Genomic DNA, 20,170 nt, shown 5'->3' with positions numbered 1-20,170 from the left:
TATTAACCATCCAGGTTTTTCTGTTTTTCGTTCCTTCTCTATAGTTATTCTGTTTTTGCGTTTTAATAAAATATGTACCGTCTAGTTATTCTTTCCGAATTTTCCCTTTCTTTTAAGTATCTCCGCACATTTCAATAGTAACGAATTTACTCTGTGGAGTTTTTCATTTACTCCTAGCCTCCCACATCTGCTCATTCAAAAGTAACAAATTTACTCACATGAATGCCTCCACATCGTATGACGCCATACCTACATGGTCGTAAAAGAATTACTACCAGTTTACAACGCTAGTAATCCTTTTACCAATATTATAAATGTTGTTTAGATTCCGTGGTCTGTGAGTAAAACAAATAATGCCTTCCTCTCGATATGGCCTACGATCTTGTAGCCTAAGCTAGTAATTCTTTTACCAATATTGTAAATGTTGTTTAGATTTCGTGGTCTGTGAGTAAAACAAATACTGCCTTCCTCTCGATATAGCCTACGATCTTGTAGCCACCATGTAGTAATATGTTTACTGACATGTTCAATACACAGTATAAGAGTAAAAATTGAGATTTCGTAGTCTGCCAGTAAAACAATTACCACCTTCCTCTTGATATAGCCATGATCTCGTAGCCACCGTGCAGTAATATGTTTACTGATGTGTTCAATGTACAATATAAGAATAAAAACTGGTACTAAGAGTATTGTTGATCTGTATCACAAAATAGTCGTATGAATGAAAAAATAACAGGCTCAATCACACACAAGCGATAAAATTACTCACTTGTGAATCAAACTAGAAAAGAAAAAAAATGATTTAGTTAAAATCCATCTGGTGGCTTTGCTGGATCATTGCTATAAGAATAACGAGGATGGTCCGTGTCTTGTGACTGGTAGTGGAGATGGCAACTAGGTGGCGAGCAGTAGTTGATGATGGAATCATGGAAGGATGTAGCGGTGTGGTCTAGAGATGAGCTCGACGTTGCGCAGTAGCAGCCATTCATCATCTTGCAAGCACAAAAAAATTGCAAAAACATTCTCGTTCATGTCAATAGAGATGACGAGCAAAAGAAAAATAGCAACAACCTCCATCACCGGTGGACTCTACCCTATCCTCTGCGTCCAGCCACATGGAGCACGATGTGCAAATGTAAGACCTATGCAGCCCAACAATTAAGATCGGGTAATATTGGAGATTGCACGTTAATTTGATTTGCAAAAAAAATATTAGGGGCTTCATGTGTGAAGTTCAAGGAGAGTATGCATATACAAATCGGAGTGTCATTTCCTTACTTCCTTGTTCTATCAATGTCGCCAACGTGAAGCAGCCGCTGGTTGTTGCTATTGGCCCAGGTGAACACCTCCTTACTTGTTAAGGTGCTGCCCAGCATCCTATGGCGAGGCCCGAAGCAGTGTCGTCACCTCAATTGCCGCTGGCCACCACTCGCCAGCCACTGCCATCAACCGCCATGGTGTCATCGTCGTCCTCCATGGTGTGTCGAGATCTGTGGGCTAGGATGGTGGATCGATTCAGATCTCAAAAAAAAAAGGAAAAAAATGGGCGAGAGTGGTTGTTGGGTACGGGAAAAATAGAATATATACCGAAAGCAGAGAAGTTGTTTTTATCGAAGTAAATCATTTACTCTGATAATGGTGGGAGCACGATGCGGGATGTGGGGTGGAATCGGATGCAGGGAAGTTGTTTTTATTATCGAAGTAAATCGTTTACTCGAATAAAGGCGGGTGGTAGAGGCGCGCGATAGGAGTAAATCGTTTACTCCGACAACAGTAGGAGTGGGATGACGGGACGTGGGGTGGGGTTAGCCTGGGCTGATATATGTTTGGCGCTCAGAACCTAATAGTAGTTCTTATGTTCTCAACATATTTTTTTCAAAAGTACAGGTATAATATTAATGGATTTATATATCTTGATTTGTCAGTAAGAATATCATGGTAACAACAAAGAATTTATCATGTATTACTGTGACCATTACGTCTTACAATATCTAAATACGTCAATTATAATAGTAATGTAAATAGCCACATTTCTTATGCGTTGCAATTCTATCATCTCCAGTTGAGAAGTGTCTATATGCTTTTCTATCATAAATCTTATATAATCATATGATTTAAGTCATCTTTTCAAAAAATTTTATGTCATCCATGTCACATGTATTTTTAATTTTAAGCTGTAGTGAAGTAATCAAAAGTATTAGGTTATGTAGTTATTCATATTTTCATGGAACTTCTTATTATTGATACAGCAGAATTACTATTGAATACTCATTGGTTATTATTTTATAAGGATAATTTTGAAGATATTTTTTCATTCTCATATCTTTGTTACCACACATTTTATAAGATGTACTTGAAGGGTCTAGAACATCCCATGACACTATTTGCTTTATTTATTTATTTATTTATTTTTATCTCTTTTGATCCAACGGTTCTCTTCATTCAAATCGTGCATCCAACTGTTCATATTTATTTGATGACGTGGCTAATCCTGGTCGGATCTTGGGATCCCCTGTTCACTAATGTTGATTAGCAAATGCACTGAAATGTATGGAACCGACCTCATCCACTTCTCTATCCTCTGGTGACCACCTAAAATCCCACATTGGACATGTTAACATGATCAAATCCAATTCAATTTCCCATTTTCTTGCTGATCACATCACAAACACGTACACTCACACAGTTGCCTCCTCGTTTTATAAAGGCAAATTTTGCTACAGGACATCGCAATGTGGTTTTAGCTCAGGACCGCGAAAGTGAAGTTTTGGAGGAAGACATCCCATAATTGTGGATATTTGCCAATGGACACTGCGCCGTCTAAAATATACTTGCCGTGCTGACGTGGCGGACGGAAGTCCATTTTTTGACGCAGTCAGAGGTTAATACCCCTATGCCACATTAGGAAAAAAAAGCCTCCCGTCAGGGTACTTCCCACCGCCGCAAGCTACCTCTTTCACCTCTCCGCCGCCGCGCCAAGCCGTCACCACGCTCGGCCGCTGCCGCCGCGCGCGGCCACATCTCCTGCGCGAGCACCACCCGCGTGCCACTACCGCTTCGCCACCACGCCTGTCAGCACCTCCGACCTCCATCTCCGCCCGGACGAATCGCCACCGCGACCGCCGCCGTCTTCGTCTTGCTCGGGGCCACCACCACGCTGCGAGCGCCGCCCCCACGCACGGCCAAGCCGGCCCGCACGACGCCTGCCGGCGGAAGTGGAGCTGCTGCCTCGGGCGGTAGCCGAGTGGTGGAGCGAAGACGACGGCTGCATCTGGCTCGCACCGCCGCCGCCGCCGCCTGCCATTGCTCTTGCTCCCACCATCGAGGTAACCACACGCACAAAAGTGATTGATCTTGTACAAACAATTATGAGTGATATACAATAATCTGCGAGTTGATTAATTAAGCAAGCTTAGCTTGATTGATGCAGGAAATCAAAGAAAGAGCCTAATGTGCCTATTAACAACGTGATGTTGAGCCTAACGTGCAATTAACACCAGGAACGGCTCGCTCTGGTACGAGCTTGCCTACATCGAGGCCAAGGGGCATGTCCGCCGCGGCCACCGCGTCTGGCAGATCGGCTTCAGCTCAGTCTTCAAGTGCAACCGCGTCGTATGGCGCGCACTCCGCGACGTGCCGCCCGTGTCCGCCTTCATCACGGCGGCGTCGCCCATGGCCTTGCTCGGCGGCTCGTTCGCCGCCGGCGTCGCCCGACGCTGTCGCCGTCCGCCACGCTGCCTCCCCATCCACCCGACGCCGTCGAGCCGCCTTCAGGCCGCCGCCGTCGTCTCGACCCGCGCCGCTGCGGCCGGTCGCTTGCCGCACCGTTGCACGCCTGCTGCATCCCGCTCAGGCGCGCACGCGCGTGAGGAGAAAGGGAAATGAGAGGGAGAGAGATGAGGAGAGATCGAGAGGAGAAGAAACCGAGAGAGAAGAAAAAGAAGAGGAGGGGGACACTGTCAAGTGGGCCCCACATAACCTTATTATCTCTTGGGCAGGGGTATTTATGTCCGACCACATCAAAAAAGGCCTCCCGTCCACCACGTCAGCACGGCAGACGGCGCGGTGTCCATCAGCAAATATCCACAATTATGGGATATCTTCTCCCAGAACTTCACTTTCACAGTGTCTCTAAGCTAAAACCACATAATTGCGATGTACTGTACCAAAATTTACCTTTTATACATATATAATAGCTAATGTCCCAGATTCTTGCACACACAAACACACATCATTTTGTTTACCAAACACACTGAAACACGGAGCAATGGCGGCTTTGCTCCTTTGGCTGTCATGGCTTCTACTCTCCCTCCTCTCCATCTACCTCCTCGACCTCCTCGCACACTCACGCCGCTGCCTCCCGCCGGGACCCCGTCCGCTGCCGCTCATCGGCAGCCTCCACCTGCTCGGCGACCTGCCACACCGCTCGCTCGCCGGCCTCGCCAAGACGTACGGCCCTCTCATGTCGCTCCGCCTTGGCGTTGTCACCACGGTGGTCGCTTCATCGCCGGAGGTCGCCCGCGAGTTCCTACAGAAGCACGACGCCGTCTTCGCCACCCGTTCAACCCCCGACGCCACCGGTGACCACGCCAGGAACTCCGTCGCCTGGCTGCCCCCCAGGCCGCGGTGGCGCGAGCTCCGCAAGATCATGGCGACGGAGCTGTTCTCCACTCGCCGGCTCGACGCGCTCCACGAGCTCCGGCAAGAGAAGGTGGCGGAGCTCGTCGACCACGTCGCGCGTCTGGCGCGCGATGGCACGGCGGTGGACATCGGCCGCGTGGCGTTTACCACGAGCCTGAACCTCGTCGCGCGCACCATCTTCTCGCACGACCTGACGAGCCTCGACGACCATGGGGCGTCCAAGGAGTTCCAGCAGGTGGTCACGGGCATCATGGAGGCAGTCGGCAGCCCGAACCTGTCGGACTTCTTCCCCGCGCTCGCCGCCGTCGACCTGCAGGGCTGGCGCCGGCGGCTGTCGGGGCTGTTTGCGCGGCTGCACCGGCTGTTCGACGCCGAGATGGACAACCGCAGGCTGCACGGAATGAAGGAGAAGGACGGTGACTTCTTGGAGGTGCTCCTGAGGCTCGCCGCGCGGGACGACGACGTGGCGGGGCTCGACGGGGACACGCTCCGGTCACTGTTCACTGTAAGGATAATAAACCATCGTTTTCAGTTGCAGTCATTTTCATTTGCCGTTTACAACTTGTGCAGCGCCGGCGGCTGCCTATGGGTTGATTTTATTTGACCGGAAGCAGCAGTAGTAGCCTAATTAAGTAATTAGGATGCTATTTACTGTGAGTCAGTGACATGCATGATTGGATCTCCTCGATAAAAAAAAAACCAAAAATATGTTGCTTTGAATCGTACTAGCATCATAGTCCTTGCGCCACTTTTTATTCTGTTTAAGAACTTTTTTTTTTATATGGTCTATTAGCTAAGATAAGCTTTTAAAAAGATTTTGACATAAGAAGTTAATTTTTTTTACGAAGTATTGATTTTCCTAGCCAACTATAGATTTATTTAACTAAGTTGTACGGTATATTTATAAGAGAAATCACTAGAATCCTCGTGCTTCTTCTCTCTTTATCCCCTCTCTTTTTTATCGTGTGTCTAGGAGGAGGTACTAGAAACCTTTGAAAATTTTCATATGTTTAGTCTAGTTGTGGGTTTTTTTAATACATGTACCCTTTTGATCCAATATCCATTATTTATCCAAACTCTTTATCCGACTGCTAATATATTTGTGATGATGTGACGCATTCTCATCTAAGAAAGCTTGTTGCTTTTACTTTGTAAGATAAGATACAAACCGCTATTTCATAAGAGCCAAAATAGAAGAAATTTCAAAAAAAAATTATACGGAACTATTTATAATTTAAACAAAATTTGACTGAATTTAATATATTTGAACAAAATCACAAAAGAATAAAATTACGAAAATTTTGGGGTCTGACATTTCGAAAATTACTTGTTTATAGTCAAGTTTAAACTAAATTTAACATTTTTCTTTGTTAGATTTTGATTATGTACCATCCAAACATATAACTTAATGAATTATGAAATAAAGTAAATTTGAGTAAATTTGTTGTTAGGTGTAGCCGTGTAGGTATGAATATAATTGTTACACCTGGTTTATCAATTTGTGTATTTCAATAAAAATCAATTTGAGTCAATTTGTGTATTTCAACCATTGGTGCCACGGCACCACAATGCGCCAGATGGCTCTCGCTACAAATATTTACTAATTACGACAAGATATTATCAAACTTTTAAACACAAAATGTGGATGCACACGCTAATGGCTTTGTGTTGATTCATAATGTGGATCCTCTTCCGCAGTTATTGGTGTACTATTAACTTCCGTTACCATTTCATTGTATATCTTTGTATTGTAGGACTTGTTTGGTGCAGGAAGTGACACAAGCTCTAGCACAGTAGAATGGGCAATGACCGAATTGCTTCAGAACCCAATATCAATGGCTAAACTATGCGATGAGCTAAGACGAGTTGTTGGGTCAAGAAGACTAATTGAAGAATCCGAAATTGGTAAATTACCCTATTTGCAAGCTGTCATAAAAGAAACGTTTCGACTACATCCACCAGCTCCGTTATTATTACCACGGCAAGCTACAAGGACGATCCAAATAATGGGTTATACAATACCTAAAGGTACTAGAGTGTTAATAAATGTGTGGGCTATGGGTCGAGACGAAGATATATGGCCAGAAGCTGGTAAGTTCATGCCGGAGAGATTCCTGGAAAGGACAATTGACTACAAAGGTGGAGATTTGGAGCTCATCCCATTTGGTGCGGGACGACGAATCTGCCCTGGAATGCCACTAGCTGTTAGAATGGTGCATGTACTTCTTGCATCACTGTTAATTCATTTCAAATGGAGACTCCCAGCTGAGGTAGAAGGAAATAGAATTGATATGACGGAGAAGTTTGGTGTGACTTTAGCAAAAGCCAATCATTTATGTGCGATGGCCATACCAACGTAAGTCAATCAAGCCCTCGTTGGTAAAAAGTACTAGATTGCCTTTACCAATGGAAACATTCCATTAGGAATTAGATTATTGGTGCAAATAAATGAATAGTTTTGTGAATTTCTTGGTATGTTATTTAACTGATCGAATCAGATAAGTAAAAATTCAGATTTGTATATATTATGTTTCTTCGACTAGTTATATCGGTAACATCCCGACCGTAGGTTCCATACATACACAATGTATTTGAGGACATAGCGTTCAACTAATGTGAGGATAAAAATGAAGCAGTAAGAAGAATAAGGGAGACATGGTTTATTTATATAGGTTAAGGCAACCGAGATGGGTAATAGCCCTACTTATTTTGAGCGAAGACCGGTGTTGTCATTGTGTACTCATATGTAGAATGTATTGGGAGAAAACCTTAATCTAGTCTTCCAGTATATCGGCATAAATTGGTATAGGCAGCTTATCTTGTCTTGTCTCCATATCTCATGGCCTCCCCCTCGTGAGAAGTCTTGTATTTATATTCTCCATTCCCCCTTGTCCACGTATAATTAGGGAGGTAAGTACGGTACGAAACGAGTAGTCTTAGAATAATGTTTTTTTTTCTTATCTAGGACACATTCCTTATCCCCTCCAAATTTTTATCCATCTCTATGAGGTGGTGCTGCAGACTCCAGGATATCCGCCGCAATGGTGCCATAGATCCACGTGAGCACGACACAGTCCATGCGTGCCCAAGACGCTATTGACAGTCGTTATAGACCAATTTCTTTTTTTTTTGCAGGGTCGTTATAGACCAATTTCGACCGTCAATATAACTAAAATAAAGGAGAAACTAGCTATGCTTGCAATGCATATTTGTTTTAGAATAATATATTTCCACTTGTACTTGGATTCTATCTCTCAGTAGATAAATAGAAACAGTATGGAGGAGAACCGACAGCAAAACACTCGAACAATCAATCAGAAGCTGTCGAGAATCAGACTTGTGGACAAATGGGCCAGAAACTCAGAATTGACACGATCAAATATGCCCATAATTCACAGTTCTAAGTCTAGAAGCAGAAGAGGAGATGGCCTGCCGAGTACTGGGCTGGTTGGCCCTGCCCAGGGTTTGGCCCAACCCTGGGTTTGGCCAAACTAGTCCCAGCGCCATTCGATCCAGGCCTTTGATCAGATGGTGGAAATTCACTCCCAATAGTGGTTGGAGGGTATTACCGACTGTCAGGGTTACGGATAAGGCATACCTCCTATCCTACGACTTATGGAATACACTGATAAGGTATACCTTCGTGTACATGGATCGTTTCCATGCACACCGTTTGGAATTCGTTCCATATTACGGAAAATATCTCTACGAGCCAATCGATTTCCAAAGTCCTACTCAAAAGGGATAGAGTTTCTGTTATACTGTACTAGATCAAATATTCTCAGGCCTTACTTGGGGGTCAAGATGATCCACGGTATAAAAGGGACCCCCAGGGAGGGGTGCAAGGCATCGAATTTCATCGCCAACACACACACCATAGCTTACGAAGCGGGAGTCGCCGGGAGATCTCGTCGAACTCATCAACTACGATCTCGTCAGCATCGTCTGTTTTGTCTACTTTGTTTGTAATCTGTGGTTCCTCATCATCAATCACATATAAATTGGACTAGGGCTATTACCTGTCAAGGGGCCTGAACCAGTATAATCCTTGTCTTTTGTCTACTTGATGTCGTACTGCGTAGACCCTTGTTCCAACGTACCCTAATACTCAACTCATCCGATTCACGAGTATCACTCGTCGACACCGACCTTTCCAACCGCCACAACCGTCATTCTTCAGCTATAAAAGGCCCTCACCTCCTCCTCTCCTACACACACTCAAGCAAACTTAAGATATCTCTTCTACACTTTACTTTAGTATTCTAGTCCTAAGTGGAGTAGAATAGAATAGCTCTCGGAGTCCTCGGAGTCTTCGGAGGTATTTCGGTATGGCTTTATAAGACTTTTGGAATTAATGAAATACCATTATTTATATATTTTTGATACTTTAGTATATCTGAGTATCATCTTTACTTTATATCTGCATTGGTACAGTCGTATAGTTAGCCTACCAGAGAGGTGCAGTGGTGTGGGCTTAATGTCCGATTACTCGGTTACTCTATGTCATCTCGAGGGATGTAGAGTAGTATTTAATAATGTAGACGTGGTGTTTAGATTATTAAGTATCGTTATCTGGGCATATATGCTACGAGTCAGTCGAGGTGGGTTGCTGATGGTGACAGCTCAGTACGGGTATTCCTCCACGATAGTATATATTCCTAAGAAACTTTCCTAGAGAGGGTACTCCTCCGTATTTAGTCCCGGTTGGACGGTCATGATAGGTTGTTGTAAGGAACTCGATAACCCGGGGTGGTCTCTCGAAGCACCAAGGTGTTAGGGGGTATTGGCTATATGGTTGTTTTTCTGTTTCTTCTTCATGTCACTCTACCCGTATAAATACCTTAACGCTTGCTTAGACTTTGAATATACAAGTTGCATGTAATACATTATTAGCATAGTTCTCTCTTACAACCTTGCCATGGGATTAAATAAATACGATACCTTGGAATACTCCCGGGTGAAATGTTACAATGGTATATCCGTGCGCTTGCGGATTCTTTCTATAAACCATATATATACCAGGATCATTTCTAGCGCCATTGCTGGGAAACTATATTTATAGTAATGTCGTTAAGAAATACCAACAGATGCGTGGTTAGCGAGGGAAGCGTTGGAGAGAACGTAGTCGGAGAGGGCATATTTGCCGAGCGTGACAAGGAACAAGCCGCGTCACCGGGTGTAGTTTTGCAGCGCCGAAGTCAAGGACGATGGGAACAAGAGCCTTGAAATTTGGTAAGCCCCAAAATCATCATCGGCCAAGAGTCAATATCGGTATTAGAGTCCTGGAATCGCCGATGGGAATTATCAAGTCGCCAATAGTCAGATTCTTGCTTTATTCAGTTAAGGAAATCAATCGATTAAAGGAAGTTTATCTAGAAGAGACCGAGTTCAAGGAGGATGCGGTATGGAAGTCTATCTATTAATTAGGAAGAGTTTGTTAGTTTCCTCTTATCTTTAGGAAAGTATGTTTAATTTCCGATAAGGACTTTATATTTTCCTTTTATCTTTCGAAAAATAAGTTTAGTGTCCGATAAGGATTTTATATTTTCCTTTTATCTTTAGGAATGTTTATTTCTTGTCCAACAAGGACTAGTATCAACCCATGAGTATAAATATGTACACCCGGGGTCATTGTAATTTATCTCACAGATTGATACAACTACTCTCGGCGCATCGCCACCCTCTTTAACAAGGTTTTTACTTGTTATCGGCGGAACTTGGAATCTGACGTGAGGCTGCATTGGCTTTCGATCTCCAGCGAAGGATTAAGCCCTACGTTCCGCCAACCTTGGGAATAGTATCGGCTATAATGGTGTTGTCTAAAGCTGCATCGTTTTCGACCTCTTCGATCGCTCTGGTTTGGTTGGTATGTTGTTGGTATTTCTTAACAACATTACTAGAAATATAATTCCCAGCAATGGCGCAGAAATACTCCTGGTATATTATGGTTACAGAGTTTATCCGTAAGCGCACGGATATACCATTGTAGCATTTCACCTAAGAGTATTCCAAGGGTATCGTATTTATTTAATCCCGTGGGAAGATTATAGTAGAGAGAACAGTACTAATAATTTATATGTTACTTGTAATAACTATAGTCCAAGCAGGGGTTAATATAATTCAATGGGAAGGATGACACACAAGCATAGAACTACTCATTCTCATACTAAATTATCTAAGCTAAGCGGAAAGAAAGTAGAAAAGAATCTATTCCTATACTTCTAGTATACATACATTCTAGTTATATGATTAACTAGCTAATACCCTCTTTCCGATGCCCTCCTAGTACTTCAAGAAGCCACCCCTGGCTGCCGAGTTCCTTATGACAATCCATCATGACCATACAACCGGGCCTAAATACAGAGGAGTACCCTCCCCAGAAAATTAACTTAGGACTATATACACGTGCGGAGGAATACCCGTTCTGAGCTGTCACCATCAGCGGCCCACCTCTCATTCGCAGTATATAACCCCAAATAATGATACCCAATAATCTACACACCACGCCTAACCCACCAGATACTACTCTAATATCATCGTCATGACATAGAGTAATTGCAATAGCAAACATTATACCTGTACCTATTCATCTCCCAGATAACCTAGCAGTATAATCAATATAACTTGAACATCAAGTAAAGTTGGCATTCATATACTCGGAAAGTATTTCAATACCAGAATTGTATAAAGAAGAATATTCTAGATAAAGTACAAGTCTTACAAAAGAATAAAGGAGAGCTACTAGAGCCATACCCGAACTCTTCCGAAGACTTCCGGACTCCGATTTCTATTCTATTCCTACTCTACTAGCTTGAGAATACTAGACTAAACTTGAGATAAATGAGAAAGCTCTTGCTTGAAGTGTGTGAAGAAAGTGAGAGAGTGAGGGGTTTATATAGCTTGAGAATGACGGTTATGACGGTTGGAAAGGTCGGTAATACCCACCAACCGTCATTGGGGAGTCATCTCAGCCGTCCCTCCAATCCTTTGATCAAACGGCCGAGAGGGGGGTTCGGCCGGCCCAACCAGCCCATGGTTTGGCTGGCGGTCTCCTCTCCTGATCCTTGTTGCAGACTTGTGAATTTTGGCCCAATTTGTCGTGTCAATTCTGAGTTCTTGGCCTATTTATACATAAGTCTGATTCTCGACATCGTCCGATTGACTGATCGTCTGATTTGATGTCGATTCTCCTTCATTTTATAGTTATTATCTACAAAAGGTTAATAAACCTAATTCTAGTGGAATATTATTATTCTAATACAAATATGCATTGCAAGCATGACTAGTTCTCCTCTATTTTTGTAATATTGACGGTCGAAACTGATCGCTAACGACCGTCAACATATGGTTGTCTACTTATTTATCATATATCTTAGTTAATCTAGTTTGATAGCTCGATTTACTTGTATCGGCTGAGATTCGCTTTAGAGTTTATGTCGGTATCGGCTAAATCGTTTTGCCAGATTAGATAAGCTAAGGTATGCATGTCCCAGAAAATTAGTCAAAGTCTTGATTGTTTAGACTTTATGCTGCTTTGAATACCCTGCGATGCATCATCCCTAGTCGTACTTAGAATCATAAAAGCTAACATGTCCTTGATTATAATAAGGGTTTCCTCAGGAATTCAGCCGATGAGTTATCTAGATGTTGCATTGGCTTACAAGCATTGCATACAAGTTAGTTTTAACCGATCGCAACAATGGTTTCACTGCTTATCAAATCCTGTGGATTTTCTGACGTCGGACCTCCGGCCGATGTATGCTTTAACCTTCGGATCAATGTTTATTCTATCATATATGCATATCATTATTAGCTGATCGGTTTCAACTGGATTATATTATTCTTATATTACATTATCATCAGCCGATTGCCTTTATATCATTATCTACATTTGACATATAGCCGATTACTCAAACACTAACGACATCGGCTAGTATCGGCATCGGCCGGAACAAATGTCTTGTCAGCCGATCGGATATTTGATTTGTTGTTTACATATCTTGTCAGTTGCAGGATCAAACTGACTGGACGCTCGCATCTCATTAATATTTTCGACCTGCGCTGGAGCTAAGCAGATCTCCCAGGCCACTGTGTTCATCCACTTAGTTCGCGCAAACATAGTTACGGCACCATCGGCCAAGCACGGATTTTTCGTCAATAGGTTAACTGTTAAAACCGGTACTTATGGTACCAGACTCATTGGTACATGTTTATTGTAAGAACCGGCATCTATATTATATTCATAGATGCCGGTCTATTAAAAGGAGCCGACACCTATGACTTCAGAACTATTAATGCTGGTTTTTTCATAAACCGGTGCCAATGAGTGGTTATTGATATTGGTTCTTAATTTTATCCCGAGAGAACACGAAAAATGTGTTATATGTGTAGGTTTTAGGCAGACAGGCACCTATAACGTGCAATCACTACTACTAGTTATTCAATAATTCATAAATAATCACTACTACCTATAACGGCTCCGTTATGTTGTACGCAGGCACTAAGAGCATGCGCAGTGTATAATTCATGAGAATGTGCTTAGGTGGGACCCACTAATGTCATAGCAATTGGGTGAAATGTTTAGCAATGTAATAGAACCCAGCATAGTCTCCATGGTGGCCCAGCTGTATTAAATTGCAAAGGAGAATCAGAGATTGTGTTGTCTCACAGATGGGTCCAATTATTCTCTCTCTCCCTTGTGACCGGTGCTATTATGCCTGATACCGGCCACCGTTTGCTTCAGACCAATTAGCAAAAGCACTGCAATGTTTGAGTCCTGAAATCACATCGGAAAACAAACCACACAAGAAAACGCCATAACAGATCCAAACACGATAACAACATCAAGGCACGATTGAATCGAACCTCATCCGCTTCTTTAAATATCCTCTTGTGACCACGTAAAATCCCATTCAATTCAATTTTTATTTCCGATCACATCACAAACAGTGACACTCACACCGTTGCCTCGTCATTATATATATATATATATACTCCATCCGTCCCATAATATAAGGGATTTTGGTACTTTCCTCGTACTGTTTGATCACTCGTCTTATTAAAAAAATTTGTGCAAATATAAAAAACGATATATTTTGCTTAAAGTTCTTTGAATAATAAAGTAAGTAAAAAAATAAATAATAATTTTAAATTTTGTTTATAAAACGAATAGTCAACAAGTGCAAGCAAAAATTCATGGAGGGAGTACATATGCGCAAATGTCCCAGCACACACACGCACATCATTTTGTTTACCAAACACACTGAAACACGTAGCAATGGCGAAGACTTCCGGACTCCGATTTCTATTCTATTCCTACTCCACTAGCTTGAGAATACAAGACTAAACTTGAGATAAATGAGAAAGCTCTTGCTTGAAGTGTGTGAAGAAAGTGAGAGAGTGAGGGGTTTATATAGCTTGAGAATGACGGTTATGACGGTTGGAAAGGTCGGTAATACCCACCAACCGTCATTGGGGAGTCATCTCAGCCGTCCCTCCAGTCCTTTGATCAAACAGTCGAGAGGGGGGTTCGGCTGGCCCAACCAGCCCATGGTTTGGCTGGCGGTCTCCTCTCCTGATCCTTGTTGCAGACTTGTGAATTTTGGCTCAATTTGTCATGTGAATTTTGAGTTCTTGGCCTATTTATACATAAGTCTGATTCTCGACATCGTCCGATTGATTGGTCGTCTGATTTGATGTCGATTCTCCTTCATTTTATAGTTATTATCTACAAAAGGTTAATAAACCTAATTCTAGTGGAATATTATTATTCTAATACAAATATGCATTGCAAGCATGACTAGTTCTCCTCTATTTTGGTAATATTGACGGTCGAAACTGATCGCTAACGACCGTCAACATATGTTTGTCTACTTATTTATCATATATCTTAGTTAATCTAGTTTGATAGCTCGATTTACTTGTATCGGCTGAGATTCGCTTTAGAGTTTATGTTGGTATCGGCTAAACCGGTTTGCCAGATTAGATTAGCTAAGGTATGCATGTCCTAGAAAATTAGTCAAAGGCTTGATTATTTAGACTTTATGCTGCTTTGAATACCCTGCGATGCATCATCCCTAGTCGTACTTAGAATCATAAAAGCTAACATGTCCTTGATTATAATAAGGGTTTCATCAGGAATTCAGCCAATGAGTTATCTAGACGTTGCATTGGCTTACAAGGATTGCATACAAGTTAGTTTTAAACGATCGCAACAATGGTTTCACTCCTTATCAAATCCTGTGGATTTTCTGACGTCGGACCTCCGGCCGATGTATGCTTTAACCTTCGGATCAATGTTTATTCTATCATATATTCATATCATTATTAGCTGATTGGTTTTAACTGGATTATATTATTCTTATATTACATTATCATCAGCCGATTGTCTTTATATCATTATCTACATTTGACATATAGCCGATTACTCAAACCCTAACGACATCGGCTAGTATCGGCATCGGCCGGAACAAATCGTCTTGTCAGCCGATCGGATATTTGATTTGTTGTTTACATATCTTGTCAGTTGCAGGATCAAACTGACTGGACGCTCGCATCACATTAATATTTTCGACTTGCGCTGGAGCTAAGCAGATCTCCCAGGCCGTTGTGTTCATCGACTTAGTTCGCGCAAACACAGTTACGGCATCATCGGCCAAGCACGGATTTTTCGTTAATAGGTTAACTGTTAAAACCGGTACTTATGGTACCAGACTCATTGGTGCATGTTTATTGTAAGAACCGGCATCTATATTATGTTCATAGGTGCCGATCTATTAAAAGGAGCCGACACCTATGACTTCAGAACTATTAATGCTGGTTTTTTCAAAAACCGGTGCCAATGAGTGGTTATTGATATTGGTTCTTAATTTTATTCCGAGAGAAGACGAAAAATGTGTTATATGTGTAGGTTTTAGGCAGACAGGCACCTATAACGTGCAATCACTACTACTAGTTATTCATTAATTCATAAATAATCACTACTACCTATAACGGCTCCGTTATGTTGTACGCAGGCACTAATAGCATGCGCAGTGTATAATTCATGAGAATGTGCTAAGGTGGGACCCACTAATGTCATAGCAATTGGGTGAAATGTTTAGCAATGTTATAGAACCCAGCGTAGTCTCCATGGTGGCCCAGCTGTATTAAATTGCAAAGGAGAATCAGAAATTGGGTTGTCTCACAGATGGGTCCAATTATTCTCTCTCTCCCTTGTGACCGGTGCTATTATGCTTGATACCGGCCACTGTTAGCTTCAGACCATTTAGCAAAAGCATTGCAATGTTTGAGTCCCGAAATCACATCGGAAAACAAACCGCACAAGAAAACGCTATAACAAATCCAAACACGATAACAACATCAAGGCACGATTAAATCCAACCTCATCCGCTTCTTTAAATATCCTCCTGTGACCACGTAAAATCCCATTCAATTCTATTTTCCATTTTCTTTCCGATCACATCACAAACAGTGACACTCACACCGTTGCCTCGTCATCATTTATATATAGGGCCTGTTTGGTACAGCTCCAACTCCTAAATTTAGCTCCAGGAGTTGGGTCTGAAGTGGAGTTGTGGAGCTGCCTAAACACAGCTCCACAACTCTAGTTTATTTTGTGAGAGAGCTCCACCCAGCTCCACTCCTAGTTTTGGTGGAGCTGAGACTGTTCGGCTGAGCTCCAGCTCCTGGAGGGGTGAAGCTGGAGCTGGAGCTGTGCCAAACAGCCCCATATATATACTCCATCCGTCCCATAATATAAGGGATTTCGATACTTTTCTCGTACTGTTTGATCACTCATCTTATTAAAAAAAATTGTGCAAATATAAAAAAGATATATTTTGCTTAAAGTTCTTTGAATAATAAAGTAAGTAAAAAAATAAATAATAATTTTAAATTTTGTTAATAAAACGAATGGTCAACAAGTGCAAACAAAAATTCATGGAGGGAGTACATATGCGCAAATGTCCCAGCACACACACGCACATCATTTTGTTTACCAAACACACTGAAACACGTAGCAATGGCGGCTTTGCTCCTTTGGCTGTCATGGCTTCTACACTCCCTCCTCTCCATCTACCTCCTCGACCTCCTCGCACACTCACGCCGCTGCCTCCCCCCGGGACCCCGCCCGCTGCCGCTCATCGGCAGCCTCCACCTGCTCGGCGACCTGCCACACCGCTCGCTCGCCGGCCTCGCCAAGACGTACGGTCCTCTCATGTCGCTCCGCCTTGGCGCTGTCACCACGGTGGTCGCCTCCTCGCCGGAGGTCGCCCGCGAGTTCCTGCAGAAGCACGACGCCGTCTTCGCCACCCGTTCAACCCCCGACGCCACCGGTGACCACGCCAGGAACTCCGTCCCCTGGCTGCCGCCCGGGCCGCGGTGGCGCGAGCTCCGCAAGATCATGGCGACGGAGCTGTTCTCCACGCGCCGGCTCGACGCGCTCCAAGAGCTCCGGCAGAAGAAGGTGGCGGAGCTCGTCGACCACGTCGCGCGTCTGGCGCGCGACGGCACGGCGGTGGACATCGGCCGCGTGGCGTTCACCACGAGCCTGAACCAGCACACACACGCACCATCTTCTCGCACGACCTGACGAGCCTCGACGACCATGGCGCGTCCAAGGAGTTCCAGCAGGTGGTCACGGGCATCATGGAGGCAGTCGGCAGCCCGAACCTGTCGGACTTCTTCCCCGCGCTCGCCGCCGTCGACCTGCAGGGCTGGCGCCGGCGGCTGTCGGGGCTGTTTGCGCGGTTGCACCGGCTGTTCGACGCCGAGATGGACCACCGCAGGCTGCACGGAATGAAGGAGAAGGACGGCGACTTCCTGGAGGTGCTCCTGTGGCACGCCGCGCGGGACGACGACACGGCGAGGCTCGACGGCGACACGCTCCGGTCACTGTTCACGGTAAGGACAACGAATTTTTTTTTTAGAATTTTTTATTTTTAAATTTGTGTATTTCCAAATCTAAACCTTCTGTCAATGCTAGCCCGTCTGATGTAACCAAATCACTTTGTCACTCCACACGCCACGCCATCGTTTTCAGTTCCAGTCATTTTCATTTTCCGTTCACAACTTGTGCAGTGCCGGCGACTATGGGTTGATTTTACTTTTACTGTGACATGCATGATTGGACTCCTCGATAAAAACAACCAAAAATATGTTGTTTTCAATCGCATACAAACCTCTATTTCGTAAAAGCCAAAATTTCAGAAATTTCAAAAAAATTTGATACGGAACTATTTATAATTTAAACAAAATTTGACTGAATTTAATATATTTTGAACAAAATCACAAAAGAATAAAATTACGAAAATTTTGGGGGTCCAAAATTTCAAAAAATTTTAGATATGAAATTAACTTGTTTATAATCAAGTTTAAACTAAATTGAACATTTTTCTTTGTTAGATTTTGATTCTCTACCATCCAAACATATAACTTAATGAATTGTGAAATAAAGTTAATTTGAGTCAATTTGTTGTTAGGTGTAGCCGTGTGGGTATGAATATAATTGTTACACCTGGGTTTATAGTCATAAGTTAAAAATCAATTTGAGTCAATTTGTGTATTTCAACCATTGGTGCCCAGGCACCATGATGCCCCAGATGGCTCTCGTTACAAATATTTACTAATTACGATAAGATATTATCAATCTTTTAAACATAAAAATGTGGATGCACACGCTAATGGCTGTGTTGATTCATAATGTGGATGCTCTTCCACAGTTATGGGTGTACTATTAATTTCCGTTACCATTTCATTGTATATCTTTGTATTGCAGGACTTGTTTACTGCAGGAAGTGACACAAGCTCTAGCACAGTAGAATGGGCAATGGCCGAATTGCTTCAGCACCCAATATCAATGGCTAAACTATGCGATGAGCTAAGACGAGTTGTTGGGTCAAGAAGAAGAATTGAAGAATCTGAAATTGGTCAATTGCCCTATTTGCAAGCTGTCATAAAAGAAACATTTCGACTACATTCACCAGCTCCGTTATTATTACCACGGCAAGCTACGAGGACGATCCAAATATTGGGTTATACAATACCTAAAGGGACTAGAGTGTTAATAAATGTGTGGGCCATGGGTCGAGATGAAGATATATGGCTAGAAGCCGGTAAGTTCATGCCGGAGAGATTCCTAGAAAGGACAATTGACTACAAAGGTGGAGATTTGGAGCTCATCCCATTTGGTGCGGGACGACGAATCTGCCCTGGAATGCCATTAGCTGTTAGGATGGTGCATGTACTTCTTGTATCACTGTTAATTCATTTCAAATGGAGACTACCAGCTGAAGTAGAAGGAAATAGAATTGATATGACAGAGAAGTTTGGTGTGACTTTAGCAAAAGCCAATCATTTATGTGCGATGGCCACACCAACGTAAGTCAATCACAGGCCCTTGTGGGTAAAAAGTAATAGATTGCCTTTACCAATGGAAACATTCGATCAGGAATGCGATTATTGGTGCAAATAAATGAATAGTTTTGTGAATTTCTGGCTATGTTATTTAACTGATTGAATCGGATAAGAAAAAAAAAATCATGTTTGTACATATTCTGTTTCTTCAACTAGTTATATCGGTAACATCCTGAACGTAGGCTCCATACATATATAGGTTAAGGCTATATAGACTAATGTGAGGATAAAAATGTAGGCTCCATACATATATAGGTTAAGGCTATATAGACTAATGTGAGGATAAAAATGAAGCAGTAAGAAGAATAAGAGGGCCATGGTTTATTTATATAGGTTAAGGCCACCGAGATGTGTAATAGTCCTACTGATTTTGAGCGAAGGCCGGTGTTGTCATTGCGTATATCAATATATGGATTTTCATCTCTTGAAGGGATATCCCCTCATCATTTGCATGTCATCTAAATAGTTATAAAAAAATTGAAAAAAATAACAACATAGATTAATATGAAATATATCACTCCATAAACATGCAAGGCAAAATTCGATTTCTATAAGTTACAACGAAAAGAACAAATTAAACTGAAAGTAGTTATCTTACATTCGCAGTTATATTTGTTATTTTTATTATAATCTGTAGAAGTTGACTTTTAACATGCATGTTTGTGGAGTGATATATTTCATATTAATCTATCTTGTGATTTTTTTCAAAATTTTTATAAATATTTAGGTAAAAGTGCGAAACAAGAGAATATCCTCTCGAGGGATGAAAACACTTTGTCCATATATCATTCTCATATGTACTCCCTCCATAAAAAAAACTCAATTCTTAGTTTGAATAATTGAACCTTCAAACCAAGAATTTAGAATTTAGTTCTTTTTTATGAAAGGCGTACAAAGTATCAGGAGAAAACCTTAATCGAGTCTGCCATCAATGTCATCCCCCCTCGACCCTCGTGAGAAGCCTTGCATTTATACTCTCGATTCCCTCTTCTACACGTATAATTAGGGAGGTAAGTACGGTACGAAACGGGTAGTCCTAGTTGGGCTTAAGTAGAACTCTGTTTTTTTTTCCTTATTTGGGGTTTTGTCGAAACATGATTTCGGCAATAATAAA

The 20,170-nt window shown here is 42.5% G+C and overlaps 1 protein-coding gene and 1 pseudogene across 1 annotated transcript; both read left to right on the top strand.

Moving 5' to 3' along the window:
- Nucleotides 1-4,166: 4,166 nt before the first annotated feature.
- Nucleotides 4,167-7,288, top strand: LOC127753539 (geraniol 8-hydroxylase-like). Its single transcript, XM_052279023.1, has 2 exons — nucleotides 4,167-5,146; nucleotides 6,396-7,288. The coding sequence occupies exons 1-2, from the start codon at nucleotides 4,268-4,270 to the stop codon at nucleotides 6,999-7,001; spliced, it is 1,485 nt and encodes a 494-aa protein (XP_052134983.1). The 5' UTR covers nucleotides 4,167-4,267; the 3' UTR covers nucleotides 7,002-7,288.
- A 9,314-nt stretch (nucleotides 7,289-16,602) lies between these two features.
- Nucleotides 16,603-19,133, top strand: LOC127753538 (geraniol 8-hydroxylase-like; annotated as a pseudogene).
- The last annotated feature ends 1,037 nt before the right edge of the window (nucleotides 19,134-20,170 follow it).

Source organism: Oryza glaberrima, chromosome 10 (assembly GCF_000147395.1).
Source record: "Oryza glaberrima chromosome 10, OglaRS2, whole genome shotgun sequence".
Classification (NCBI taxonomy): Eukaryota; Viridiplantae; Streptophyta; class Magnoliopsida; order Poales; family Poaceae; genus Oryza; species Oryza glaberrima.
Note: the sequence above shows the minus strand (reverse complement) of the source record. Positions and strands in the feature narration are given on the sequence as shown.

Coding starts and splice junctions, on each gene's coding strand:
- LOC127753539 (XM_052279023.1), top strand. CDS start 4,268: ATGGCGGCTTTGCTCCTTTGGCTGTCATGGCTTCTACTCTCCCTCCTC. Junction 5,147..6,395: donor CGCTCCGGTCACTGTTCACT/GTAAGGATAATA, acceptor TTTGTATTGTAG/GACTTGTTTGGTGCAGGAAG.